Source organism: Pseudomicrostroma glucosiphilum, assembly GCF_003144135.1.
Source record: "Pseudomicrostroma glucosiphilum strain MCA 4718 unplaced genomic scaffold BCV69scaffold_2, whole genome shotgun sequence".
Lineage (NCBI taxonomy): Eukaryota > Fungi > Basidiomycota > Exobasidiomycetes > Microstromatales > Microstromataceae > Microstroma > Microstroma glucosiphilum.
Window position 1 is genome coordinate 561214 of NW_020289914.1, and position 25587 is coordinate 586800.

A 25587-nucleotide genomic window follows, 5' to 3' on the forward strand; every position below is an offset into this window, starting at 1 on the left:
AATTGAGCGGAGGCGTGGAGGCGAGGCTGCAGCACAGAGCAACGGACGAGCCGCGTGGGGCAGAGACCAACACCTCGCACCTCGTCTCATCATCATCGTCATCATCATACCGTCCTCATCGTCATCGTAGGCAGCACGAGTGTCCCTTGCAAGCGCAGAGTGTGACAGCTGCTACTTCCTCGCCATGGACGATGGTCTGGCTCGCCCGGCGCGGCATCGACCTGCGCCCATAGCCCAGCCCGGCACAAGCTCCAGCTCCAGCTCAAGAGCCACAGTCGCCCTGTACGGCGACCCAGCTGTAGAGGAGCTCTGTCGTCTAGAGACTTTCAGGGACAACTTCAATAGCCGAGACTTCCTCGCAGGACTATCCGATAAGCTCATCGCCCGTTCCAGAGCGGATCCTGGACCTTTCAACCCAAGACCCTTCATACGCACCTTCGAGGCAGCAGTGGAGTCCCTTCAGGGTCTCAAGCGTGACTTGCAGCAGGACCAAGCTGCGCTCACATCCTCGGTCCAGGTGGCCCAGTCAGCCTACTCCTCCAAGCTACATGAGTTGTCGTCACACTTTACCTCCGTCTCACAGTCCTTTTCCTCGCTAGAGTCACGCTTCTCAGAGGTCAGCAGGACGGCCATTCACATAGGCGAGCAGCTGGAGAGCGTGGACAGGCAGAGGTCGAGGGCGGTAGAGGCACATGACCTCATCGAGTACTACTATGCATTTGCCAGGGAGGACACGAGCAAGCTGGACAAGCTGCGAAAAGATGGCGGAAGGGAGGGCAGGTTGAAGACGGCGATCATTGCTCGCAGACTGGGAGCAATCAGCAGAGAGGTGGACATACCCGGAGCAGACAAGGTGAGTTGCATCGGCCGGGGAAAGATAGAGCGCATATACTGATGCCACTTCTACCTGACATAGACCCGCGAGACCGTTGATCGATACAACGAACGCTTCGAGCGGGACATGTTGAAGCTCTTTGACAAGTTCTATCGCAAGTCAGATCCTCGTATGATGTCCCACATCGCTCAAGTCTTGCAGAACTTCAACGGTGGTCAATCCTGCGTGCAGATCTACGTCAATCAGCACGACTTCTTTATCAGCAAAGATCGAGTTGGAGAGGCCAACCGAATGCAGAGCAGCGAAATATGGCAGACACTCGCCGATCCAGATGCGCTGCCTCCTCAATCGGAGCATTCTCTGGCATCGCTCTTCGACGAGATCCGGACCACTGTCGAACAAGAGGCACAGATCATCTCAGCCGTCTTCCCCAATCCTCCGCTTGTCATGTCGACATTCTTGCAAAGAGTGTTTGCACAGTCTGTGCAGGGCTACGTGGAAGTTTTGATGGACAAGGCAACCGAAGTAGGCGCGTCGGGCGCCAAGAATACCCTGCTGGACACGACAGCACCGCTGAGTGAACTGACATTCCTCAGGGTGCTTCAAATGGCTAGGAGCATGTCAATGGCCCTCATCTCCGATCTCAAGATGTATGACTTTCGGGGACCCGGCGGAGGCCCATCTAAAGGCGACTCTACACCACAGATCGCCTTCCTGAATGGGGAAGGAGGCGAGCAAGCCGGTACAACGCAAGGCGCTGCTGCCAATCCGCTCTCCTTCATGCTCGAGTCGGCAGTGGAAGAGATCTTTGTCCCGTACATGGAAGGCACAAAGTATATGGAGAAGGAGAGCAAGAGTTTGACAGAGCTGTATGCCCTGTACCTCGCTCGCTTCACACAGTACCATCGGTCCTCAGCTGCTGGTGGTGGCAGACTCAAGACCTCGAACCTCTTCGATCGAGTCAGAGCAGCAGCTGGAGGTGCAAATAGTCCAGCGCCGGCAGGTGCGCCTGGTGCAGCTGGCGCCTCGACCACAACCGCCCTGCCCCCTGGGGCTAGCACGCTTCCTGCGCCCAAGACCTCGGCGTTCTCCAAGCTATCAGGCTTTGTGGATCGCGCTCGTGGAGCAACTCCTGTGCCAGCCAATACCGAGGAGCCGGCTCCAATTGACAGTCCCGTGGTCCATGAAGCGCCAACACCCTCGACTAATCTGGAGGCCCTCGAAGATAATGACGGCGAGCTCAGCTTAGCAGTTGCAGAGAGGATGCTGCGATGGCATGCGGAAGCAGTGGGCCGCTGTGTTGACCTCAGCAGCCCATCAGACGTGGGCAAGAATGTTTTTGCCCTGCTCAAGATTCTCGTTGAAGCATTCCTCAAGTCCTACCTCGAAGTGGCAATCGATTCGGCTTCAGCTCAGGCAGCCATGCAAGATGTCAGGGGCGCTACGGCTCCTGACCTCTCCTTGATCAAGATTGTGCGACAGGTGGAGCTGATCACGACACTCTGGCAGCATTACGTCAGTGTAGCGCTCATTCCCTTGACCGGAGGTAGTGTCACGCTGAGGAGGGAGGTGGCCATTTTCAACAACCACAATCTGCTCCGAGTAGAGGGCAAATGCGATGCTCTTGTTCAGAGGCTGGTCGATAGTGAGTATACACGATGTGCAGTAGGCCTGTGGACATGTCTGACCGAACTGCGCTGCCTTCTCAATCTTCTACTCAGATATGGTCAGCTATCTGACCAATCGTCTCGCCACACAAAAGCGCAATGACTTCGCACCCAAGAACGACGAGCTGGCCTTTTCTCGTATGAACACTGATCCATGCATCGCCTGTTCCGAAGCACTGGAGCGAGGCGCCAAGACCATCCGCGCCTCACTGGGAGCTGGCAAGAATGCCGAATCGGTCTTGAGCGAAATTGGCGTCGCCTTTCACTCCCTCTTACTAGACCATTTTAAGAAGTACACAGTCAGCGCGGCGGGCGGACTCATGCTCACAAAGGACCTCGCAATGTACCAAGACGCCATTGCCACCTTTGGTCTTCCGGCGCTCAATGATCGCTTCGAAATGTTGCGCTCTCTCGGCAACCTCTTCATCGTGCAGCCCTCTGTTCTCAAGGGCTACATGCGCGAGGGACACCTGAGCAAAATCGACGAGCGGCTCCTACACGCTTTCCTCCTCCGCAGGAGCGATTATGCTAAAGAGGTGCGCGACTTGGACGATGCAGTGGCAGCGGCAGCAGCAGCGCGAAGTCATGGTGGAGCCAGTGCTCTGTACCACCGTGGCAGCACAGATTCCACTGCAGGCATGTCGACGCAGGATCTGCACCACTATCAGATGCAGCATCGAGGCAGTACCAGTAGCGTTGCCGGAAGCAGCGGACCATCTGGCAGCAGCGGTGGTGGTGGTGCAGGTGGTAGTGCTGCCACGGGAGGAAGTAAAGCGAGGTTGAGCCTGATGTTGAATGATCTGGAGCGATATGCTGCCGGACAGGAGTATAGGGCTGATTCGCCTGGTCCGCGATAGAGGCTGGAAGTGCGAGGGGCGCAGAGACTCTGTATATTGTACTTGTATCTATCAGGGGAGGCTACGACGAAGAATTTCATCCTCTCAGCGGGATATCAGCGGGAATGAGTGCTTCTGGCGCAATCACAGCAATGGCAATTGGGTGGCGATTGTTTTTAAACATAACTGATGGGTATAAAACGGGACTCTCCTCCTCTCCCACATCTCGCTAAAATCTTCCTCCGTCTCCTACCCTCTTCTTCTTCTCTCCTCTTCTTACCCTCCTCCTCTTTCCTCTCACTCAAACATCCGCACCGCATCAATTCCCAGCGTCCTTCTCATCTGGAGCACCGCCGCCAGCTCCTTGATGAACTCCTCTAGGACGACGACATTGTCAAGCAGGTCGCTGAGTGTGACTCGACCGCGCGTACGACGCGCCTCTTCATCCTCATCTTCGTCCAACCCGGGATAGGCGAGCTGCGCAAGGGGAAAAGGGTCGGGATCCTCCTGAGAAGGAGAGGGAAAGAGGCCGATGGGAGGAGCGGAGGGCTCCTTGACGGGTGTGCCCTTGCTCGAGGTCTGCTCGGCATCTTTTTCGGGAAGCTGGAAGCGAGTGCGCTTCTCAATTTTGCCCAGACTGATGCCACTATCGGACCCATCCCCCAACGACGGCGACGAGGCACTAGGAGCCGTCGAAGACTGTGGCCCCCACTCACGCTTTCCTACCCTGAGGTCGCCGCTGGTGGACGCTCGGGATGTGGTCCAAGGACCCTGAGGCATCGGTACGAAGGATGCCTGGAGCGTGATAGCTGCAGTCTGACGGTAGTGTTCTGCAAAAGGTAGAGCTTGCGTCTCCTTGTCTCCTGCTGCTGCTGCTTCTGTTCCTTTTGTAGGCGGTGTGGAAGGTTCACTCTTCCGCATCGCTTTGCTCTTGGCAGCGGGCGAGCGACCAAAGAGACGGGTAAAGGTAGAAGGCGATGATTCCAGCGATCGCTGCGAGGCTACATCTGTCTGTCGAGGAGGCAACTTCACCTCTCTGGCGTCTAGAACGTGGACGTTGCCAATCTCCGTCTGACCTAAGGTGCTCCAGCCGACACTTTTCCACAGCCTCATTCTGGCCTTCTCGCTCTTCGGCGCAGAAGGACCAGCCGAGCTTCGAGCGAAGAACCCCTCGTCGTCGTCGCCGTCGTGTCCTGTGTCGGCCAAGGCCTCAGTGATATTCTCAACGAAGAGCAAGCCTTTACGGCGCTCGTCGAGGAAAGTGTCGAAGTCGCTAATGGCGGCACGGTAGTTCTGGACGTGCTCGACTAGTCTGTGAAGAAGTTCTAGAACGATCGGGACTTGCGGAAGCTTGCTTCCATGAGCCTCTGCCGGGGACTTCCTCAATTGCGGGGCCTTTTTCCAGTCGTAGCCTTCGTCACCTTGTTTCACTCCGAAGTCGGAAGTGCTAAGACGCTCAAAGGCGAGCCAGCTGTCCATGCTACGATAGGGACAGAGAGCGATAGCCGTGATCGTCCCCGTCAGAGCGACATTGAGGTCGGGAGGCTGCTCGAAGAAGCGTCTGAGTCGTGACAGTATGGAGCGCAACAGAGGCTCTCTGGGGTCCAAGCGATGCCGAAAGGCCGGGTAGGGCAGGTCAAGAGTGGGTACGGGGCTACCATTTGTACTCGTCTGGCCGGATGGCCCATGGGTTAGCCCGTACTGCAAGCCATAGAGGTACATACTGTTGCGGAGCAGGGCATCTTCTGCATCTTGAAGGTACCTTGCATATCCAATGCTTGAGCAAGAGCCCGTGCCAGAGAGCGGAGGCAAGGCATTTGCCCTTGCGGATGCCCCGAGTGCCGCAGAGAGTGACAGGTACAGGTCGAGCTCCCTGAAGTGTTGCGTCAGCGTCATTCTCGCCTCGTTGCCGTTGCGCCTGTCTGCTTGGTCCAATAGCCTATCCAGCTCGGGGCTAGACAATGATTCTGTCTTGGCGGCTTCATCTCCTGCTGCTCTAATTGGTGGCACATATACAGGAAATGCGGTAGACTCATCGTCAGCAATGATTTCGACGAGGCCATAGGGAGCAAAGCGTCCATGATCAGTGAAGAGGGTCCGTGCCAGGCCGAGAGCTGCCGTGACGGACGCATCACTTATTGTAGGAGCAATGTGGTCCAGGATGAGGTCCTTAATAGTGTAATGCAAGAGAGGATCGTAGATCGCCTCTTCAGCTTTGGACTTCTCTAGCTTAAGGAGAGCCGCTGACTTCCGGCGGGACATCACGTTTGCCGGCGCGTTGCTCGAAGCGTTGGAGGGATAATGCTCGTCTTGCCTGACAAGCCAGCCCATGACGTCGTCCGAGAGAGCATACCGATCATCTAGGGCCGACAACAAGACCTCAAGGTAGCTCATGATGGCAACCGCGCTGCCGTCTCTGTCACCGCTTTCGATCATGGACAACGAGAGCACATTCTCAAGCAGCGACTGTCGAATTGACGCCGATAGGCGAGTCACTAGTTCGTGCGACGCCATGACTCGTCTATCAAGGGATGACCCAGAGCACTGGGCGGCTCGACCTACGACATCGTACTGTACAAAGTCAAGAATGTCGATGAAGAGCTTTAGCCTATCGATGGTCCTGGGATCCGAGCTCTGATCGATATTGAGACGCCGTAGCCGTTCGATCTCGGCTTCAGCAGGTTCTGAGCCTCTTCGTCCAGCACCGAGCTTCATGCCCCCTTCGGCATTGCCATGCTTCTCTGGTGCCGCTTCTTGATCGACGAAGGCTAGCTTTGAGGGCAGAAGACCCCAGACGGCTCCAAGTGAGGCTCCAAGGACATCTGCGAAGTCGGACTGCGCTATGTATTCTGCCAAGTCCGATGTTGCAGAGCTTCCGAGCTCTCCAGGGAATCTCGTTCCCTGATTCGAAAGTTCAGGGGAACGTGAGTCCAGCGATGATGGAGCTTCTAGGGCAATCTGCACGAGGACAGAGAGCCCAGCTCGAGCCAGCTGGCCGGTATCGCCTTCGAGATGGACGAAGCGCAGTAGATACGTGAAGAGGGGAAAGTCATACGAGCTTGCTGGGCTGTGTACATCATCCTGCAGCGGTTTCGCAGCCGGCCCATCAGACTGCGCCGCCTTGACGGTCGACATCGACGAAGCCGAACGCGGAGAGGCAGGAACATCTTGCGGATCCGCTTCGTGGGCTTGAAGACCTCTTGCTATCGGTATAGCATCCCTGCCTTTGCGCCGTGTCGAATCCTTGAGTCGGTTGTGAAAGAAGATGTGAAGTAGCTCTTGAGAGCCATGCAGCTTTGAGGCGACAAAGGCCATGAGACCCACAAGAGCCTCATCTAATCGAGCTTGCTCGGAGCTGCCTCTCCGCTGCGGTTCCCTGTCCTCAGCTACATCAAAGCCTGCGTCCTGACCCCATGCCGAATCGACGTCTTCATCCCCGACGCAATGCCGGATGAGCTTAACGAGCGGTTTGTTGACGGCCTGTTGGCTGAGGAGACGATCTCCCAGGTGAGCCACTAGAGTCTGAAAAAATTTGACTGCCTCAATCAAAACCCCAGCTGGCCGATCTGCGAGCGCTGACCGGACGATGATGCCCAGGACTTCAGGGAGATGAATGCACCAGTGTGAGACAAGTGGGGCATTTCTCGTTGCAAGACAGACGCCGCATACTCACTGTCTTTCTTGAGAAGATACTCCATGCACGGTCCCAAGCCGTCAACCACCTCATCAGTAGTCAGGGACTCTTGCACGATTGCCTGCCCAAGCCTTTCTAGTGCCTGGGGGAGATTGGATCTGGATACTCCGTGATGGAGAGCGGCTTGATCTGGTGAGATCAAGTCGGCCTGCGAATACAAGATCGGGTCAAATGCCTGATTGTTGACAAGAATCTGCGCAGATCATATGTTGGCTCACCTCGATTACTGCCCAGTCATCGACGAAGGCGCTGAAGGTATCCTGGAACCCTTCCGAGGCTGTGCGACGTCTCCGAGGGGACGACAAGATCGACTGCTGCGAGCGCCTATCGCCTGCGACTGCAGCTCCATTGCTGCTGACCAGCCGCCTGAGACTGGAGAGCATCACCGTGAGCTTATGGGATGGGCATACATCGAGTCTGCGTGCAGGTGGATGGCGAAGACGCTGGGCGTGGTTGGATGGATATCCTCACCATGTCATCCCCTGGAGAGACCAACAGGCCAACAGCGTCGGAGTTGAAATTGGACTTTCTGCACTTCCGCATGTCGCTCGACTCAAGCCAGAAGAAGTGACTGTACACCTTCCTGCTCCTACCCTGCATCGCACCATATACTCCTCAGCTCACCATGACAGACGCTCCCAATCCTCTTCCACCTGTAAAGAAGCAACTCATCGTCTTCGACTTTGACTGGTCAGTCACGAGGGCGCAGGTCAGCCCAGTCTCTTCACATTTCTGAACAGCTTTGTCCTCCTCTCCCTTTTGTAGGTCGCTAGCCGACCAAGACTCTGATCGATGGGTTCACGAAGCTCTTTGCCCTCGTCTACGTAGGAAGATGAAGGAGCTCAAGCCGACGATGCAGTTCACAGACCTTTGCGCCATGCTGCTCCGCGAGCTCCACGATGTAGAGGGCAAGACAGAAGAGGAGATCAAGGCTGCCATGCGCCTCATGCCCTTCGTGAGTTGATGAGACCTGCATCAAGGATCGAAAATGATACACTGACAATATGAGCGGCATTGATGCTGCTCAGCACCCTGGCATGAAGCGAGGAGTGCAGAACCTCAAGGCTGCTGCTTCTCCAGAGACCACCTTCTTCCTCCTCTCCAACTCCAACACCGTCTACATCGACACAATTCTCGAACATCAGGGTCTGACCAACATCTTCGATGAAATCGTGACCAATCCTGCCCACTTTGAGAAAGACGGCACACTCAATGTCAGCAGGAGGGTCCCGGCCGAGGCGCAGGTACAGCATACTTGCAAGGTCGGCTGCAGTGCCAACATGTGCAAGGGTGAGCAGACCAGAACAAAGGCCACAGTCGTTCAGATTACTGATGTTCTACTTCTGCAACTCTTTAAATTCCCGTCTGACGACAGGTGAAGAGCTCGATGCTTTCCTCTCCCGTCACGGCGGCTACGAGGCCTTTGACAGGATCATGTACGTCGGCGATGGAGGCAACGACTTCTGCCCTGTTCTCAGGCTGAGGAAGGGCCAGGACGTTGCATTTGTCAGGAGGTACAGAGGTCTGGAGAAGAGGATCAAAGAGGAGGGCGGCGTCAAGTGCGGCATCAGGTGGTGGGCCGGCGCGTGGGAGATGGAGGGACTGCTGGACGAGGCGAGAGCAGCTTGAGCGATGTAGACGTCCCAACAATTGTGGTATCGACTGATTCACCTCATTACAATGGATTCATCAGAGAAGACCTTGTACGTCTGTTACAGACAGTCGACGCTAGACGTCGCTCGAGGGAGTGTCAGGAGGGCGTAGAGCCAAGTGAACCCTACTCCACCCATATTTTGACAGTCAGCCCCTGCTTCCCCGCGTTGCTTCCGTTGCCTCGCTACCAATCTCCCCCGCGCCTTGAACCCCCTCGACGTCCCATGTCCCCTGGCCGAACGTACCAGCGTTGATGGCCACCACCCTTGATCGGCCGATTCCTCTTTCAACGATGCGGACAACCGCCAGTGGTTCGGGCTCGAATGAGGAGAGACGTGATGGAGCTGCCAATGGGGGCACCACCTCTGGGCTGCGTGCTCCTCCCACCGCGGTCAACGCTCCCTTCTACGCCAACCCGCGAGCAACGCTGCACGAGATCCTCCACCCCAATCCCATCGTCCTCTTCTCCCTCGCCTTCTTCCTGCTGGGGCTCCTCAACAATGCCCTGTATGTAGTGGTGCTGACGTCGGCGCAGGCATTGCTGCCAAAGGGTGTGCCAGTGGGACTGGTAGCGCTTGCCAACATCGGCCCGGCTTTGGTGGCCAAGGCTATCTGGCCATACCTGCTCAAGGGGAGGGTGAGGTATGCTCGGAGAGTGATCTCTTGCACGGCTCTGAGTACTGCAGGCATGCTGGTGAGTTTAACCCGAAGCGTGAGGACGCTGTGACAGCAGAACCTGAGGCATCACTTTCCCCCTGTGGCTCCTTTCAGGTCATCGCCTTCATACCAGCTCTTGAGACTCGACTTCTGGGCATCTCCATGGCTTCCTTCTCATCAGGGCTCGGGGAGTTGACCTACCTGCAGCTCTGCACTCGGTACGGACCCATGAGGGCGGGCAGAGGTGTTGGCTGGTTCGCCTCAGGTACCGGTGCTGCAGGGCTATTCGGTGCAGCGAGCTGGTGGGTCGTCAGACCATTAGGCGTAAAGGGAGGTCTAACCATCATGAGTCTTGTACCACTCCTAATGGCCGCGGCATACTTTGTGGTGATGCCCGACGTTGAAGCCATGAAAGAGTTTGAAGCTGGCCTAACAAGCGCTCATGGAGGAGGTTACCAGGCTGTGCCCTCGGCAGATGATGAGGACTCTGATGAGGAAGACGAGGCGCTGACAGGGGAAGAGCAAGCAAGAGGCACAACAAGTACAGCAGCTGATGCTGTCGGTGTCTCGCATGCTCCCACGGTACCGCTCTCGCTTCCGAGCGAGCTGGATGAGAACATTCCCGAGAGCAAGACGATCAAGCTGAGCTTCCAAGAGAAGATGGATCTGCTCAAGCCCATGCTCGTCCCCTTCATTGCTCCACTAGTGCTGGTTTACCTCTTTGAATATACAATCAACCAAGGCATCGCTCCCACGCTCATCTACTCGGTTCCAGATCCATCCCAGCATCTCCTCCTCTCCTGGCTCATCAAGAATCTCCACGACTACTATGTTCTCTATCAAACCACCTACCAGGCCTTTGTCTTTCTCTCTCGCTCGTCCCTCTCAGTGCTGCATATCCCACCGATCCCGCGGTCTCTCTTGTGGTTGCCAGCGCTGGTACAGGCGAGCATCCTAGCATTGCTCACAAGCGAGAGCTTGTTTGCCTGGTTCAGGGAGAGTATCGCGAGGAGTCTGGTGATCGTCTTTGTAGGCATCGAAGGCATTGCCGGAGGTTGGGCATAGTGAGTACACGTTATCTCCAGGAGATTCAGCTGATCCCGACTATCCGAAGTTGACTGTCCCTCCCGTGCCTTGAACCCCTGACAGCGTCTCCGTCTTCTACCAAATCGGCACTACCCACCACCAGTCCAAGACCATCTCCACGGACTCCTCTTCCAGTCCAGAAGAAGTAGAGATAGAGCTCGCCCGCCGTGGGCAAGAGCAGGAGTTCCGCGTGGGCTGTGTGGGTGTGGGAGACTCAATGGGGATTCTCCTGGCGAGTATTATCTCCATGCCGTTGCAGTTGGGCCTTTGTGATGCGCAGGTCAAGGCGGGGAGGGAGTTGTGTGCGCAATTGTAGTAGCCTGAAGGGCTTGCCTACTCAGTCATCCAATAGATTCGTTATTCAGATCGTACATTGATGGCCATGAGGCTGCTGAAATATGGTACAATTGATGAACGCTCTCCTCATCCCCACCTCCTAAGGTTCTCACTTGCCCTTGGATCGATCATGAATGCTATAATTCCCATAATCCTTGCCGACCTCGTAGAGTTCCCACCGACTAGCAGGGAAGATGTGCTTGTTGCGATTGTACCAATTGCGCTCCACTACCTTTCCCGCATGACTCTCATCCTTCTCTACCGTCGCGTCCGCTACCATTCTCACATCTTCGTGAACGTCAAAGTTGAAGAGGGGTCCGGACTTGCCGCGAGCCTTGTTGATGATGAACTCGTAGAAGGTGTGGTGGTGAGGGACGATTAGGTCTTCCTTGATGTACATGAGGTTGTCCACTGACTGGTTGCGCAACTCGGGAAATTGCTGGCGACACTTTTCGAGGAAGTCGGCGATCGAGTCGCCTTTCTTGCACTGCTCGGAAGAGGGTCCCAATATGGTAAAAAGTGTGCAATGTCAGAAGAACAATTACCTCGCCAAAAGTGGTCACTACCATTGCTGCTCACCTTGACCGTCTTTCGGTGACCAGTACCATCCCAGTACGAATATGTGATCTCAATTGCCTCGCCCTTGATGTCCTCCTGCTTCTTGAGCCACTCTTGTCTCAGCGTCTCTCTGATCTTCCTCTCCTCTTCGTCCCTGGCCCTATCCGGGAGGAAAGAGGTGTCCACTCCGGGGTTCTTGAGTAGACGCTTCTTTGCTGCCACGGGTTCGCCCTCTGCAATACCGTTCCCATTGGAAGAGGTCGATGGCGCTGCCTTCCGCTTGGTAGGGAAGGGGGACATAGCATCTCCATCCTCTTCTTCATCGTCCATTGCAAAGGACAATTTCGGTTTCACCGTCTTCTTCTCCTTTTTCTTCTTCTTTTCTTCAGCTCTGCCAGGTAGCGCGAGTGAACGGGATTAGCAAGACTGCCGCTTGCGACACCCGTAGGGCTCGCCAATTACTCACTTGAGCTCGCTCGTCTTAGCCGCCTCTCTCCTCTTGAGCTCTTCTAGCTCCTCCCTCCGCTTCTTGAAGTCCTCAGCAGAGACCAAACCGACGGTGTTCTTCTTCAGCGTCTCCTCTATGCTGTCAGTGTTGCCCACGAAGCGATCCCCTGCCTTCTTCTGAGCCCGCTCGGCTTCCTTGGCCATGTCGGCCTTCTGCCTGTCAAATTCCTCCATCATCATAGCTGTTTCGGATTCAGGCGAGGCAGAGGCAGACATGGTGTGAGGTGGTAAATTCAAATTTTGAGAGAGAAGCTGAGCAGCGTCTGATGTATCATTGAGCTCGTCGTTGGCACTCACCTCTAGCCTTCTCATGCTTGCCATGGCGGCGTTGCTCCTCCGCCGATGTCGACATGTTGTACCCCCTCCTTCAGGACCAGGAACAGGTTAAACTTCCGTCGCTGCGACAGCAAAGAAGATGGAGGCGCAAATTGTATACGATCGTAGGGGTTGCAAGGGGGTCTTTGCCAAGGAGACGAGGGCGTGAGGGGGTAATGATGAATAGCAAGGAGGATATGAGGTGACAGGAAGCATTGCTCGCGCCCAAGGGTCCGATCCGCTGCGTCGCGTGGAGGCAAAGGCAGACGCAGAAGAAGCTTGAGCCGGAGACGACACTCACACTCACACACACACCCGGGCCGGAAGCAATCCACCACCATCGCCGCCATCGCCATACGCACCCTTTGAGCTCAATCATCGACCATGTCTGACTCTGCTGGGCCCTCATCCGGGCCCTCATCGTCAGGGGCAGCCGAAATGGAGCACTTCTGGTCACAAGCATCCTCCTCCTCGCAGCCTCGCATCTCCCAAATCCGGCGTCGCCTACCCCACTTTCCCTCGGCTCCCTTGCGGATCCAGCGAGTGTCACAGCTCGACGCTGAACTCCTTGATGCTGAGCTTACAACCATGCTACTCGAGCCAGTCAAGGCAAGCATGGCTCAGATTCGGAGTACGCTGCCGGACTCGTTGGAGCCGGAGCTGCTGGCACTGCTGAAAGTGGTGCTGTTTAAATATAGCATCTGGGATCGCGGGGCGAGCTACGGAGCCATGCTGCAGAACTTGAGATACAGGAATGAGTGGGCACATAGAGGAGGACGTGAGTATGCGAGCTCCGACAAGGATATTGGCAGACAAAAGCCAATCAATTGACCCTGTTCGGTGTCGTCTTCGCATGCCGCCCTCGCAGTGCAATCCACCTTTCTCTCCGCGCCCTTGTCCAAGGTCCAGCTGCTCCTCTATCCTCTTCTCACCATCGGCATTCCCTACGCTCATGAGCGCTTCCATCGTCATATGAGCGGGACAAACTTCTCCGATCTGCCTCCCAGCGACCCGCGGCGGATGGTCTGGTCAATTTCGGATAAGCTCGAGAAAGCCTACGAGGCGCTGGCTTTGGCTAATTTCGTCGCCTTCTTGAGCGATGGCAAGTGAGTAGGCGGAGAGACCCTACTGAGATTTTGTTTGGTGTGAGAAGTTGCTGATAACAGCTGCCTTGCGTGCTGTCCACAGATACCGGACCGTGACCGATCGCGTGCTAGGCATGAGGTTGACCTATGCCCAGAGGACTCTGAACCGAAACGTGTCCTTCGAATACCTCAACCGGCAGCTTGTGTGGCATGCCTTCACAGTGAATATTGAAGCACCCTATCTATTCTTGCGGTACAAATCTGACAATTCGTGATTGTCTATGTCCCACAGGAGTTCCTCTTGTTCCTACTACCCATCATCCGTCCACGCCGCCTGCTTCGGCGTCTGATGCGTCTCCCTGCCCATCCTCGAATTCTCTCCTTCTGGCTACACGTTCTACCCATCTGGCTCTCCAAGCGTGTAGGTCTCTACCGCGATACTGTGGGCAGACCACGGTACAAACTGCCCTTTCGGATCCCCCTCGTCACATCTTCTAGCCAGAACAGCTCGAAGGGCGCCACGTCGAAAGGCAAGTACGTCGATCTACCGCCAGAGATTTGCGCCATCTGCTGGGAACAGATTGAGGGTGAATCCTCCGCCTCGAACAGCGGTGCGCTAAGCGTGGGTATCCCAACTTCGGACCCGCTGGACCCATCCTCGAGCGCCCTTGCTCCGTCTGCCTCATCTTCGTCCTCTGCATCGAGGGGTGCTAGTACCAGCACAAGAATGCAGCGCTACCACTCTGCCTCGCGACAGTTTGGAGTCGCTTCAAATGGAATCCCCTACAGCGTTGCTTTGCTTCATACGCCCTACAAGGCCAACCCGTGCGGGTGCAGGTACTGCTATGTCTGCCTTGCAGGCAAGCTTCTGAGTGAAGAAGCAGGCGAGGAGCTCGAGGATAGCCGGACTGCCGTCGGGGTGCAGCAGCATGGAGAAAAGGGTGGGCAGGGCTCAGAGGAGGGCGTTGGAGCTTGGGACTGTCTGCGATGCGCGAGGAAGATCAGGGGAATGGAGAGGCATCTCGACGATCACCATGAAGACGGAGGGGCTGTGGGTACGAATGGTGAAGCCAGTGCGCCCAGAGGCGGGTCGAAACGCAGGTCAAAGGGAGGCAAGGGAAGCAGGGAGAAGATGCCAGTCGAGGATGCATCTGACCCCTTCGTCGTCCCAGAAGAAGAACCGGAGGAGGAGGAGGAACTGGATCTCGCAGAACTGTAAAATTACCTCGTATCTCTGCGGACTCGCTTTGTCAACAATACCCAATGCACTATCAATGCGAAAGAAGTGGTTGGATATTTCTATGGTATACAAAATGACGACAAAGCAACTTCTGCATTCTCGCGTTCGTGACCCACCTCCCTCCGAGCGACATCATCTCAGACTATCCCGGATCGCCATCCGCTCCTCGCGATCCTGCCGATCTCTCGACTCCCTCTCTCTCTTCTTCAGCGTAAAGAGCGCTTCCGGGCCTATTGCGCCGCCTTTTCGCTTTTTACCACCACTTGTCATAGCAATGTCGCCAGAAGGCGTCGAGGACCTTGAGGAAAGCTTTCGGCCAAGACCTGCTCGATCATGCTTTTGAGAGATGCTGATGGGTACCAGGCGGGGCTCGGGACGCTGAGCAGTGGGTAGAACCTGGTCGCCGCAGTGTTCTCCTTCACGCTCTGCAGATTCAGAAGCGATGCTCTGCTCTTGCGGTGGGAGATGGAAGACGTCGTCTATGCCGTCGCCGGCCACATTGTCGAGGCTTGCGACCGCCTCGAAGTCATCCTCGTCTTCTTCCTCGCCCTCGTCTGACGAGATGACGAGGACCTTCCCTGGCGACGGCTTCCGCTCATCAGCAGTAGCAATTTCAGTCTCGATAGCTGTCCGATCCCCGTCTTCCCGCCGCTTCTTCGCAGTTTCTTGCTTCTCTCGACTTCGCTCGCGCTCGCGCTCCCTCTGTCCCTCTTCCCACTCCCACTCGCTCCGCCCTACGCCCATCCCTTCTCTCCAGCCCATGCCGCTCAGCAGCCTGTAACCCCTGTTGGCTTCGTCCAGGTGCAATTGTACTTTGCGAATCTGCTCATTCAGTCCAGTAGAGAGAGGAGTAGACGAGGAAGAGGCGGGTGGGAAGTGAGGTAGGGCCAGGCGGTGCGCTATTGAGCTCAGGTGGGAGCGGAGCACGCTCGGCGGGCAGGGGTAAGGGAGAGGTGTAGAGCAGGTAGGGCAAGGCGTTAGGGTGGGACTTGTAGATGTTGAATTTTGTTGATGAGATCGATCGTCGTCCGCTTCGCTTGCAGAAGAGTCTTGGCCTCTGTCCAGGCGGACAGAAGCCGTCGGTAGGCGAGGTCGTGCACTGAACCAATCTGTTGTACCCTTTTGGCTCGCGGTTCTGGCCCCACTACGACTCTTGGGTACCACTGAGCGTGGTCGTATCGCTGTCGAACTTGACATTGTAGATGTATTCGCCGAAGCCTGAGCAGTGGGCTTGCTGACCACGCTGGGCGCTTTGAGGCTGGCAGCCAGCTGAGCGTAGAAGGAGGCCATTGTGCTTGTTGCTTCAGTGTCGTTCGCAGGTGTGAGCTGCGGCTGCAGTGTTTGTGGAGCTTCTTGATCCAGACCTTCGATTGATGTATCGTGCTCGTAGCTGTTCTCGATCTTCGAGACGTCCCCCTCGGAAGGCTCTACCCAATTGCCTGTCCAAGGCCTACTCTTCTCACCTTCCCTCACGAAGCTCGTCTTGCCCAGCCGCTGTCGGTTGCGAGCTTCCACAGACCCAGTCGATGCATCCCAAGCTGACCGCTCATCTTCGTCTGACCGATCCGACCGACGACTACCAAGCCCGTGACGGCGTCCGCGATGGGAATCCTGGTGCGGTGACTCCTGGAGTGGCGGCGTGCGAGCTCGGATGTGGATGGCTGGAGTGCTCATGATCTCCGGCCGCCGAGCTGGTACGCCTCACAAGCTCCTCGGGAGCTTCCAGGCAGCGAATTTGAGGTTAAGACATCCCTAGCAATGCACGGAGAACCAAGAGCTCAGTCGTTCCGGTGTCGTGGCAGTGATGGCAAGCGAAGGTGCAATGTACCAAATTCTGGTAAGATGACGGAAGGAGGAGTGGAGCGGAGCATGGCGTATCTCCGGACTTTGCGCCGACGATCCGCTTTGCAATCTTCGCCTCATCCGGCAAAGTCAACCTTCCTTTCCCCATCCTCCTTCGACCATATCTGTTATACACTCTTCTTTCATCGTCTTCCTCGATGACTTCGGTCTCTACATCATCCGGTCTTGCGCCTGGTGAGGTCGACGAGCGAGCTCCTCTCCTCAACTCTTCTGCCTCTTCCCATCAATCCGCCTCCCGAAGGCGTCGAGGCTCCCTCGCCGCGTCTAATTCCCGACGACCGGAATACCTTCTGAAGGGTCTCCTAGCGCTTCTCTGTCTTTCCTTTGTCATCCTCGTCTCTGTACTGCTCTTCCATCCCTCCAAGTCGACGGCTCCAGAGCTCAACTCCCATGGCCGACTTAATCCTTCCCACCTGGCGAGAGGCAGTAGAGGAGCAGTGGCGGCCGAAAATCCCGTCTGCTCCAAGGTCGGTCTCGACCTCCTGCGGAAAGGTGGCTCAGCGGCAGACGGCGCCGTCGGTACTGCTCTTTGCGTAGGAGTGCTCAACATGTTCTCCTCCGGTATTGGTGGAGGAGGATTCGCTCTAATCCGGGCTCCTGCCTCCAACGGATCTGCCGAGGCTGAGCACATCACAGTCGACTTTAGAGAGACGGCTCCGGGCGCTGCTTACGAGGAGATGTTCCACGGGGCACCAGAAGCTGCCAAGGTCGGCGGTCTGGCCGTGGGAGTTCCTGGTGAGCTCAGGGGTCTGGAGGAGATCTGGAGACGGTGGGGCAGGCTGGAATGGAGCGAGGTGGTGATGCCCAGTGTCAAGCTGGCAGAGGAGGCCAAGGTGGGCCGAGAGCTGGCGAGACGGCTCAAGTGGCTCGGGTCTTTCATCCCTGAGAAGCCTGAGTGGGAGGAGGTCTTCATGGACCCCACCACTGGCAGGTTTCTGGAAGTAGGCGACACCATCCGACGCACTGCATACGCCGAGACGTTGAGGCAAGTCGCTCGGCATGGTAGCGATGTCTTCTACGAAGGCCCGATTGCCGAAGCGATGGTCGCCAAGGTACAGAAAGCTGGCGGTATCCTCACATTGCAGGATCTGAAGGACTACAAGGTCGAGATCCGCAATGCTCTTCAGGGAGTCTGGACTGGCGGTCAGAAAGCCTGGACTACACCTGCTCCGACCTCTGGCGCTATTCTCCTGCAGATGATGAATGTCCTGCGCATGCTCGGGTACGAGAGGCACGCAGACGAATATCACGGTCCCCATCACGGCAAGAAGTCACCTATCGAGACGCAGATCGAAATTGAGTCACTCTGGACTCACCGCTTGATCGAAGTGATGAAGCACGGCTTCGCATCTCGTACCCGCTTGGGCGATCCGGCTTTCCTCAACGTCTCTTCTCTTCTGGAAATCTCCAAGATTCCTACACTGGCTACCGCCAAGTCGCTCTTGTCCATGATTGACGATTCCCACACACATCCTCTAGAGTATTACAACCCACTCTTTGACATTGAGGAAGACCACGGTACCATGCATCTCAGCGTGGTGGATGAGGACGGCATGTGCGTCGGCATCACCAGCACAGTCAATCTCATCTTTGGCTCACAGGAGATGGATCGCGAGACGGGTGTCATCTTCAACGACGAGATGGACGATTCATCCACTCCCGGCACACCCAATGCATTCGGTCTTCGTCCCTCGCCTTTCAACTACCCTCAACCGCACAAGCGGCCCCTCTCGAGTATCACGCCACTGATCCTCGAGGACGCTCAAGGCCACTTTGAGGTCCTCCTCGGCGGCGCAGGTGGTTCGCGGATCCCTACCTCCGTCCTACAAGTGCTCCTCAATATGGAGCGCGGTCAGAACCTGAGCGAAGCAATTGAGGCTCCCCGGATTCACCACCAACTCCTCCCTGCCGAAGTAGGCGTGGAGACGACCATCTTCGATCACGATGACGCGGTGCTGATGGGTGTGCGGGACGTGCTGAGGGCAAAAGGACACAAGCTCTCCGAGACTGATGTCAATCTCGGGTTCGCAGTGGTGCAGGGAGTGCAGAAGATTTTAGATTCGCGAGGGGAGGTGTTGGAGGTCAGAGGGGCGAGTGACTCGAGAAAGAATGGATGGGCAGAGGCGTACTGATGCATGCTTCGTCTAGCTTTCGATGCTCCCTTTGCAATGGTAGACCTGCAAGTGAACGGACTCTCTATTATCTCAATTTTAAGCGATTGTTTTCGTAATTGCACACACACACACAAACATTGTAACGAAGATGCACGGAGTATATGAGTATTTTGGCTGATGTGAGACTTACACCTCGGTAAGATGACAAGTGGTTCTCCTCGTCCCTCCCTTTTAAGTCTGGTGGGCGATCCAAGATCAGTACTCCAGTTCCATGACTTCCTCCTCCTTTGCGCCCCCAGCAGAGACGTCGAGGTCCTGATAGCTCCTCGTCTGCCCTCTTGCTGCACGTGGGTCCAGCGGTCGCGGCGGTGGCGGAAGAGGTTCGGTGGACATGGGCTGAGCGGGAGAAGCGATGGCCGTCTGTTGCTGGTAAGGCATGCCCATGAGTGCAGGCGAGGGCTGCTGGGCCCCCAAGCGCAGGTGGAGCGGAGCGAGGGAGATGGACCCGCCGCCAAGGTGGATGGCGGGAGGAAGACCGTTCGAGCCACCGAGGTGGATGGGAGGAGGTTGACCCAGTCGGTCGCTCAGACGCACACCACCACCACCTGGTGTCCAGCTGTCTCCTCCGTTGCGACGTCCGGGGGATGCTGACCGTCTCCTGCCTCCTCGGCGGCCACCTTCTTCGGGACCAAAGGACGTCGGGCCCATGCGAATGATACTGCCTCCAGACGCATCATAGCCGCGTCCGTTGGCATTGCCACTCTGTTGCAATGGAGGCATGACCCGAGTGGGATCACGGACGTAATTGTTGAGATAGGTGATGTCCTCTCGTCGCCCACCGAGCTCCCTCTCTATGAGATCCTTGTGCTTGTTGCACACGTGCTTCTGCACAAAGATCAGAGCCTTGAAGAGCTTGTCACATGTCTTGACAGTACCTTCCACTGCAGGGTTGGGCACCTCGACGATACAACGATGCTTTTCCTTATCGTCCTGACGGATGAATGGAGTGGCCAGTTCGAGACACAGCTTGTCAAGATCTACACCGCCGACTTCTTCGATGTCGATGGTCGGTGACTCGACGAGCAAAAGATGCTTGCGGTCAAGATTCTCAGCCCATTGCTCCTCGCCCATGTTTTGCCCACCGTCAGCAGCAGCATCCCGGCCCTCTCGCTCAGCTTCCGTCTCGCCATCTGGATAGCATCTTCTGAAATGCGCTCTGGCTCGTCGGTCCAGCTCTTCACCAAAGTCGCAGATCGTGCTGGAGTAGTAGTCGCAATGGTAGACTTCGCGCAGAAGGTCTAGGTGCAGATCCAGGACCTTCATGATGACCAAGCGGATCTCTTCCTTATCCTCAGGCGAGTCGAAGGCTCTGGCGTTCTCGTGGATCTGCATGAGAATATCATCCTCTTCTTCGCCTTCGCGAGTCTGATCGAAGTAGCGTCGCAGGCCCATCCGCTCAAAGACATGCCTCGTGATCTCATTACTGGCCGGCTTGAGAAGCGCTTGCCTGTCCTCCTCGTCAAGGTCTCCACCTTCTGGCCATAGTGTCTGGACATCGTCACGCTCGGCCCACTTGACAACATCTCGGGCTTGCTTGAGGTCCTTGGCAAGACGTTTGAGGCTGCCGGAGCCGGAAGGAGCAGTCCTGAATTTGACCTGAGCTCCACGAGCTGCGACATCAAGCTGCAACTTGTTGTCCGAGACGACTGCACTGTCTAGCAGATTTCGCCTGGCGTCTTCAGTGTTGGTCTCATTGTCAAAGACAGCCCATCCAAGGGCGTAATACTGCTTGTTGGCGTGAGCCTCGCCAAGGGCCAGATATTGGAAGCCGGCATTGCGGGCTAGCTCGGCTTCGAGAATGCGTCTCGAGAGACCGGGTGGAATGCGCATGATGAGAAGTTGTGTCGGCGAAGGGTCAACTGGCAGAGCATCTGTGGAGACCTTGATGGGCTCGCCATATCGCGAGTAGACTGTGTTCATCGAAGAGTCCTCAGATCCTCCCTCGCTCTCCTCAGCTCGCCTGCCTCCCTTTTTGAGAGGCGCGAAGTGCATTTCGAAAGTAACCTTGTCCAATTTGCCAGCCTGTAGCTCGTCGAACCAGGCCCTCTTGCGACCCTTCCTTCCCAGTCGCCTTCTCTCCCTCCGTCGCTCAATCTCACTCTCGCCCATGCCGTACTTTTCGAGGAAAAAGGCAACTCCTTTCTTTTCCTCCCAGAATTTGCGAGCGGAGCGAGCCGTGTAAACTGCCTTGTAGCGCTTGTAGAGGTCGAACATTTCCTGAGTGGTGAGATTGGACGTGGTCGACTCAGGGTCCAACCTTGCTTGTCGCTGGCGATGAACTTGGGCGAATTGTTTGAACGGAAGCAGCGATGGAGCATCTAGGGGGTCCGGTATTGGGGCGCCTCCATCCCCACGCCCGCCGTACCTTCCTCTGTCCCTTTGCCTATCACGCTCGAGTGCTTGCTCGTAGTAGCCATCGTCTCTGTAGCGAGTTGCAGGGTTGCGGTAGCCATCCTCGCCGTCTCCGTATCTATCCCTGCCGTACTCGTCAGTATAACGAGCAGGAGCCCGTTCGCGCTCCGGAGCATACCGATCGTAACCTCGATCGTAAACATCCCTCTCCGAAACATGGCGGCTGCCGTATGGAGAGCGGGATCGTTCTCGATCTGGGAAACGTTCGCAAGGTGAGCAAAGAGCATCTTGATTAGTCTCTACCTTTGAGGTCAACGACACGCGCTCGAGCTTAGCCTCACCTTCATCAGCTACAGAACGATACATGGACCCACGCGGTCCTGCACCTCTAGAATAATCTGGAGACCGCGACCTATGCGGTAAGTCATAGTCTACATCCTTTCGTGCCAGCGCGGCAGGGGGAGGGGATCGAGATCGCCCGTTCGCATAGGGATCGTCATCTGCCCCAAAAGATGGACGGTAGGAGTCCATGATACTGTGAGTGCTGAATGAGGTTAGGTGGTCTTTGTAGCCGGTGAGAAGTGAGTGGATGATGAGGAAGGGAGACGATGTAAGCGTGTTGTAGACGAGGATGAGGACGATGAGGAGGGTCGTAGCGTCGCTGACAATGCTGAGACGCAAGCAAGCGAGAGGCAGGGAAGGTGTGGATGCGGGTAGCACAATGAGCTCGTAGAGCCCACGATTGGGGATGTTGGGGTAGGCTCGCACGCAAAGGCGCCGAAAGATGATGAGAATGAACAACGGCGAGGCGCACTCAAAGTTGAGTCGTAGAGGGAGCCCACGACCTCCGCCAGTGGTCGCTTCGCTAGCCTGGCATATTGCTCCAAGCTACCACCTTTCCCTTCGACAGAGACGCGCTGCAAGCTGGCTATATGCTACGTAGCTCTGCTCCAGCTGTACAGCGACGCCACTCCAAGCATGTTGGCCTTCCATATGAAGTCCTCCGTCGAAACGCACGACAAGATGCGTAGATGAGGATGAACGGGGAGAGGCGGGGAACAGGACGAGGATGTGCAACTCACCGAGAATGTATGAAAGCCCAGGTAATTTGGCCGTAGACGAGTGACAGCGACGGGCCTGTATGCGCTTGGCCAGTACGAGAGACGAGTCTACGCTGTGGCTGCTGTCAGGGCTTTTGCCGTGCTTGATGCTGGTCTACGACTCTGTCCTTGGCTTTACCGACTGGGTATGGTCCGGATGGAAGAAGCTCGGGCGCGATGGCCTGCAGCAGGGCCGCCCCACTTTGCCTCCGCGCAAGGCGCCAGTGCCAGTCCGTCGACGCTCCTCTACTTCCGCACGGCACAAAGTCGACGCCAGGGGGACACCCTCGTCTGCCCCACCTGCCTACGTCAATATGATGATGATGATCGCCCCTGATGTACAACAATGACCAGACATTCGCCCGATGCAAAGATACCTTACATTCCTTCCTACACGACTCACTCACGCCCGTAGATAGCCCTTCTTTCCCATTCAGCAGCCCGCACCTTTACCATGTCGAAATCGACACCGGCCTCCCCTCCTTTGAGTCCCCGCCAGCGTCTTGGCTCCATACTTACTGGCAACAGCCGCGCTGCTTCTTCAGCAGTATCATCATCAGCAATTTCGACAGCCAGTCCTTTGTCTCCCATTGGAAAGGATGGAGGCGAAGTCACCCCCCAGTCAATGTCACATGACGGCATGCACCGCACTCGCACCCATCGACTGTCTCGCCTCAGATCGCCCTTCAAGGGTAGCGATGTAGGCACCGTAGACAGTCCCGAGCGTAAGACCTCGGGCATGAGACCCTCGACTAGCGAGTGCCCCCTACTGGACCTGCCTCCCACCAGCTCTGACATGCAAGGCGACTACGTTGACGTCGCAAAAACTTTGATGACTCCGTCGGCACTTTCGAGAAGCTCGTCTTATCAGATCTCAAGACCGACATCGCCCTCTTCAGCAGCAATTCTGCGCAGCCTATCGATGCAGTCCGGTCCACCGATGTACGTAATGAGCCCTTCCACAAGCCCAGCCAAACGTACTGGGCCCTTCCTATTCAATCGATCGCGCAAGAATTCTGATGTCGCACTCAAAGAGGGTAGCGGTGAGGGAAGGCTCGCCTTCAGCAGGCACTCTTCGAGACCCGCCAGTCCTATAAGGACGAATTCAGAGCGTTCACTGTATCCTTACAAGAGAAAGTCAGTGGGAGCACCAGTGATCGGTCTTCCTACCAACTTCAAGCATACATCAGGCATATCAACTGCTCCGCTACAGAATGCACTACAGCTAGCAGGGCTGGCTGCCGTCTCGTCTAGGCAGAGCTCAGTATCTGAGGGCGGGCAGACTTTTTTCAGACCCAACACAGACCGAACATCAGCTCTACTGGAGGACAAGCAATCTCTAGCCGAGGCTCTGGACGAGATTGAAAAGGCCCTCGACGGGATGCCTGCGAGATTCACAGATCAGCAATTCCAGCGCTCCCCTCCTCCCCTGGTCTCGCAGAAGAAAGACACATTAGACACAGTCGACATAGTGTCCAGTGGCCTTGCACAGCGTCTTGACGATGCTGGACAGAGTATGCGACCCTTGACAGTACTTGCGCAAAGTAAGGAAGACGAGTCACACTTGTCGACAAGCGGTGACAAATTGATTACCCACGAGTTTACATGTCCTGCACCACCAAGCAGACCAGTCAAAGGATCTTTGCGCTCCCCATCCGTGTCTCCCGTCAAATGTCTCCATCGCAAGCCCGTCCCCAAGCTCGAAGACGCATTGCGCAGCGAAGTGGCAGTGTCGCCTCCTCAGCGTGGCGTACTTCCCATCTCAGAAACAAATGATGTGAGAAGTGGTATCCAGGGCGCAGAGCAACTGCCTGACAAGGAGGTAGCGAAGATGCCGCCTTGCATCTCTGTCAAGCCATCGCAGGACTGGTCGGCTACCCTGGCTGAAATCAAAGCGGCGCTCAAGGCTTGAGGAGAGCCTGACCAGGAGCGGACCAAGTCCGAGGTCACCACAACGCCGAGCGAGGTGTGCCTGTGTATGACCTGAAGAAACAACCAATCACCATTTCATGGCCCGAATCACCAGACTGATAGGCGTTGTCATCGCAATGTATCTTACTCCCCCTTCACGCAGTGGGCCTGGAAGACCAGAAGATGCTACCTCCATAGAGGTCAGGACTTGTGAGAGGCATGAGGCCGTAGCAGAAGCCTGCAATGCCTAGAAGGTATGCCAGAGAGATTTCTTTCGAGCACAAGGGAGGCGAGTCGACGTCTGATCAGCCATCGAAGGAAAGGTGAACAGGGAGATTTTGGATACTTACTGAGCTTGTGCTCGGGAAAATCCTCAAATGCAGAGGCGGGATTTGGTAGGCCCATGATGTTGCAAAAAGTATGACTGAGCAGTGGTGGGATGATAGAGCCTGTTCGTTCAAGCGAAGAGCGTCAGGTCCAGCGCAAAAGCTTCAGTGTCCCAACGAGCCGTGTCACTCACCCGTCCTGAGGAATAGGAAATTGGCATACCACCCAAACAGTGTGGTGTAAGAGAATTGCAAGGTCGACTGCAGCGCGGCAAATACGAGTGCATTCTTGTTGCTGCCTTTACTCTTGTAAGTCTCCCAAGCATGGTGCAGGTGAGCGATTCCGAAGTACAATGGGGTCTCGAATATGAGCCATTTCTTCGAAGCACCGGAAAAGTGGTGGACGGAGAGGATGCAGGAGCGCCAGATGATCTCTTCTGTGAGAGGTCCGACGACGAAGTTGCGTAGCCCGTAGAGATTCCACCAGCCTGACAGCCACTCTCGGGCTTTAGCTAGAGCGCCTTTGCTGCCTGATGTCCGGGAAGGTCTCAAGAGGGTGGGCAAGGGGAGGTTGTCCCAGAGGTACTCTACGTAGATTGGACCGGCGAAGAGAGTCATCGTGAGGCCTAGTGGGAGAAACAGAGCTGGTAGGAGGTGAGAAGTGAGGTACTCCCACAGGCCTGGCTTGAGCGGCAAGATGGAGGATTGTAGGAAAGAGGGAACTGTCAGGGGTAGCGGGATGCCCAGCATCAGTAGAAGCCTGGGGAGGTGAAGGCACCAGTGCTGCGTTACGATGACAAAGATGAGCTAGAGGTCCTCCAAGAAACCATGCTCAGGTCGTCTCACTCACCGGAGGATTCGGCTCTGCCTTCCACAATGCCAGACCAGTGCCAGCCCAGCCGAGCGCAGTGACGATGCCAGCAACCTTTATCCGACTCCTCATGACCCTGGGATCATCTTTGGGCAAGCGACGGACAGCCGGTGAGAGGTAGAAGCCTCCCACGTAGGAAAGGGTGAGGATGGAGGCATGCAGAGGTGCCCAGCCTGCCGATATGAAGGGCAAGGGTACAGGTACGGAAAGAGGTGAGGAAGATGACATGTCGAGATGCTCTGCTAGGCGGACGTGGTAGCTTCACACGGCGCGAAGATCAGACGCCTCCCTATCGTCTTGAGCTAATGAGGGATCAAGGTGAGATAGTAATTACTTCGATCGAGAGCCCATCCTGTCGCTTTGCGTACCAGTCATGGTGAGGGACAAAGGGGCGCGTGGGAAGAAGGTGCCATGCGCTGCCCGTGTCATGCATCTCCGCCGCCCCTGTTGCAATTGCCGATCCGATTTTGTGGAATGGCCGCCGACGCGTGGTCCAACACTTCCCTCGAGCCAATTGGCAG

General features: G+C 56.2%; 11 protein-coding genes across 11 annotated transcripts; 6 read left to right on the forward strand and 5 right to left on the reverse strand.

Moving 5' to 3' along the window:
* The first annotated feature begins 80 nt into the window (after positions 1-80).
* On the forward strand, positions 81-3512 carry BCV69DRAFT_266263 (exocyst complex component Sec10). Its single transcript, XM_025490804.1, has 3 exons — positions 81-853; positions 917-2480; positions 2557-3512. Exons 1-3 carry the CDS (start codon positions 185-187, stop codon positions 3357-3359), a joined length of 3036 nt encoding a protein of 1011 aa, XP_025349991.1. The 5' UTR covers positions 81-184; the 3' UTR covers positions 3360-3512.
* On the reverse strand, positions 3454-7496 carry BCV69DRAFT_310342 (hypothetical protein). Its single transcript, XM_025494784.1, has 3 exons — positions 7251-7496; positions 7012-7180; positions 3454-6937 (listed from the first exon to the last, which is right to left on the reverse strand). Exons 1-3 carry the CDS (start codon positions 7413-7415, stop codon positions 3636-3638), a joined length of 3636 nt encoding a protein of 1211 aa, XP_025349992.1. The 5' UTR covers positions 7416-7496; the 3' UTR covers positions 3454-3635.
* Positions 7497-7653: 157 nt separating this feature from the next.
* Positions 7654-8736, forward strand: BCV69DRAFT_280441 (hypothetical protein). Its single transcript, XM_025491615.1, has 4 exons — positions 7654-7722; positions 7798-7987; positions 8061-8322; positions 8408-8736. The coding sequence occupies exons 1-4, from the start codon at positions 7658-7660 to the stop codon at positions 8659-8661; spliced, it is 771 nt and encodes a 256-aa protein (XP_025349993.1). The 5' UTR covers positions 7654-7657; the 3' UTR covers positions 8662-8736.
* A 241-nt stretch (positions 8737-8977) lies between these two features.
* BCV69DRAFT_305426 (batten's disease protein Cln3) lies at positions 8978-10910 on the forward strand (the record flags this gene model as incomplete). The annotated part of the gene is made up of 4 exons (XM_025494668.1): positions 8978-9379; positions 9457-9906; positions 9970-10406; positions 10492-10910. 4 exons carry the CDS (start codon positions 8978-8980, stop codon positions 10742-10744), a joined length of 1542 nt encoding a protein of 513 aa, XP_025349994.1. The 3' UTR covers positions 10745-10910.
* Positions 10522-12346, reverse strand: BCV69DRAFT_280443 (XAP5-domain-containing protein). Its single transcript, XM_025491616.1, has 4 exons — positions 12127-12346; positions 11789-12011; positions 11344-11713; positions 10522-11251 (listed from the first exon to the last, which is right to left on the reverse strand). Exons 1-4 carry the CDS (start codon positions 12179-12181, stop codon positions 10874-10876), a joined length of 1026 nt encoding a protein of 341 aa, XP_025349995.1. The 5' UTR covers positions 12182-12346; the 3' UTR covers positions 10522-10873.
* Positions 12347-12582: 236 nt separating this feature from the next.
* Positions 12583-14448, forward strand: BCV69DRAFT_245708 (hypothetical protein; the record flags this gene model as incomplete). The annotated part of the gene is made up of 4 exons (XM_025490171.1): positions 12583-12922; positions 13013-13250; positions 13333-13450; positions 13522-14448. 4 exons carry the CDS (start codon positions 12583-12585, stop codon positions 14446-14448), a joined length of 1623 nt encoding a protein of 540 aa, XP_025349996.1.
* A 153-nt stretch (positions 14449-14601) lies between these two features.
* BCV69DRAFT_296809 (hypothetical protein) lies at positions 14602-16143 on the reverse strand (the record flags this gene model as incomplete). The annotated part of the gene is made up of 1 exon (XM_025494048.1): positions 14602-16143. The coding sequence occupies one exon, from the start codon at positions 16141-16143 to the stop codon at positions 14602-14604; it is 1542 nt and encodes a 513-aa protein (XP_025349997.1).
* Positions 16144-16399: 256 nt separating this feature from the next.
* On the forward strand, positions 16400-18609 carry BCV69DRAFT_280446 (gamma-glutamyltranspeptidase). Its single transcript, XM_025491617.1, has one exon. The coding sequence runs from the start codon at positions 16470-16472 to the stop codon at positions 18462-18464; it is 1995 nt and encodes a 664-aa protein (XP_025349998.1). The 5' UTR covers positions 16400-16469; the 3' UTR covers positions 18465-18609.
* On the reverse strand, positions 18497-21515 carry BCV69DRAFT_99142 (hypothetical protein). Its single transcript, XM_025495681.1, has 2 exons — positions 21200-21515; positions 18497-21112 (listed from the first exon to the last, which is right to left on the reverse strand). The coding sequence occupies exons 1-2, from the start codon at positions 21387-21389 to the stop codon at positions 18702-18704; spliced, it is 2601 nt and encodes an 866-aa protein (XP_025349999.1). The 5' UTR covers positions 21390-21515; the 3' UTR covers positions 18497-18701.
* An 897-nt stretch (positions 21516-22412) lies between these two features.
* BCV69DRAFT_275731 (hypothetical protein) lies at positions 22413-23870 on the forward strand (the record flags this gene model as incomplete). Its single annotated transcript, XM_025491088.1, has 1 exon — positions 22413-23870. The coding sequence occupies one exon, from the start codon at positions 22413-22415 to the stop codon at positions 23868-23870; it is 1458 nt and encodes a 485-aa protein (XP_025350000.1).
* Positions 23871-23947: 77 nt separating this feature from the next.
* BCV69DRAFT_99197 (Abi-domain-containing protein) lies at positions 23948-25460 on the reverse strand. The gene is made up of 4 exons (XM_025495682.1): positions 25046-25460; positions 24390-24978; positions 24220-24318; positions 23948-24140 (listed from the first exon to the last, which is right to left on the reverse strand). Exons 1-4 carry the CDS (start codon positions 25292-25294, stop codon positions 24025-24027), a joined length of 1053 nt encoding a protein of 350 aa, XP_025350001.1. The 5' UTR covers positions 25295-25460; the 3' UTR covers positions 23948-24024.
* Between the last annotated feature and the right edge of the window lie 127 nt (positions 25461-25587).

Coding starts and splice junctions, on each gene's coding strand:
- BCV69DRAFT_266263 (XM_025490804.1), top strand. CDS start 185: ATGGACGATGGTCTGGCTCGCCCGGCGCGGCATCGACCTGCGCCCATA. Junction 854..916: donor ACATACCCGGAGCAGACAAG/GTGAGTTGCATC, acceptor TACCTGACATAG/ACCCGCGAGACCGTTGATCG. Junction 2,481..2,556: donor TGTTCAGAGGCTGGTCGATA/GTGAGTATACAC, acceptor TCTTCTACTCAG/ATATGGTCAGCTATCTGACC.
- BCV69DRAFT_310342 (XM_025494784.1), bottom strand. CDS start 7,415: ATGCTCTCCAGTCTCAGGCGGCTGGTCAGCAGCAATGGAGCTGCAGTC. Junction 7,181..7,250: donor ATGACTGGGCAGTAATCGAG/GTGAGCCAACAT, acceptor TTGTATTCGCAG/GCCGACTTGATCTCACCAGA. Junction 6,938..7,011: donor GTATCTTCTCAAGAAAGACA/GTGAGTATGCGG, acceptor ATCTCCCTGAAG/TCCTGGGCATCATCGTCCGG.
- BCV69DRAFT_280441 (XM_025491615.1), top strand. CDS start 7,658: ATGACAGACGCTCCCAATCCTCTTCCACCTGTAAAGAAGCAACTCATC. Junction 7,988..8,060: donor CCATGCGCCTCATGCCCTTC/GTGAGTTGATGA, acceptor GATGCTGCTCAG/CACCCTGGCATGAAGCGAGG. Junction 8,323..8,407: donor CAGTGCCAACATGTGCAAGG/GTGAGCAGACCA, acceptor GTCTGACGACAG/GTGAAGAGCTCGATGCTTTC.
- BCV69DRAFT_280443 (XM_025491616.1), bottom strand. CDS start 12,181: ATGTCGACATCGGCGGAGGAGCAACGCCGCCATGGCAAGCATGAGAAG. Junction 12,012..12,126: donor CAAGCATGAGAAGGCTAGAG/GTGAGTGCCAAC, acceptor AATCCGAAACAG/CTATGATGATGGAGGAATTT. Junction 11,252..11,343: donor GTCACCGAAAGACGGTCAAG/GTGAGCAGCAAT, acceptor TCTTCCGAGCAG/TGCAAGAAAGGCGACTCGAT.
- BCV69DRAFT_280446 (XM_025491617.1), top strand. CDS start 16,470: ATGACTTCGGTCTCTACATCATCCGGTCTTGCGCCTGGTGAGGTCGAC.
- BCV69DRAFT_99142 (XM_025495681.1), bottom strand. CDS start 21,389: ATGGACTCCTACCGTCCATCTTTTGGGGCAGATGACGATCCCTATGCG. Junction 21,113..21,199: donor TCGTTCTGTAGCTGATGAAG/GTGAGGCTAAGC, acceptor AACGTTTCCCAG/ATCGAGAACGATCCCGCTCT.
- BCV69DRAFT_99197 (XM_025495682.1), bottom strand. CDS start 25,294: ATGTCATCTTCCTCACCTCTTTCCGTACCTGTACCCTTGCCCTTCATA. Junction 24,979..25,045: donor AGGCAGAGCCGAATCCTCCG/GTGAGTGAGACG, acceptor ATCGTAACGCAG/CACTGGTGCCTTCACCTCCC. Junction 24,141..24,219: donor TTTTCCCGAGCACAAGCTCA/GTAAGTATCCAA, acceptor TGTGCTCGAAAG/AAATCTCTCTGGCATACCTT.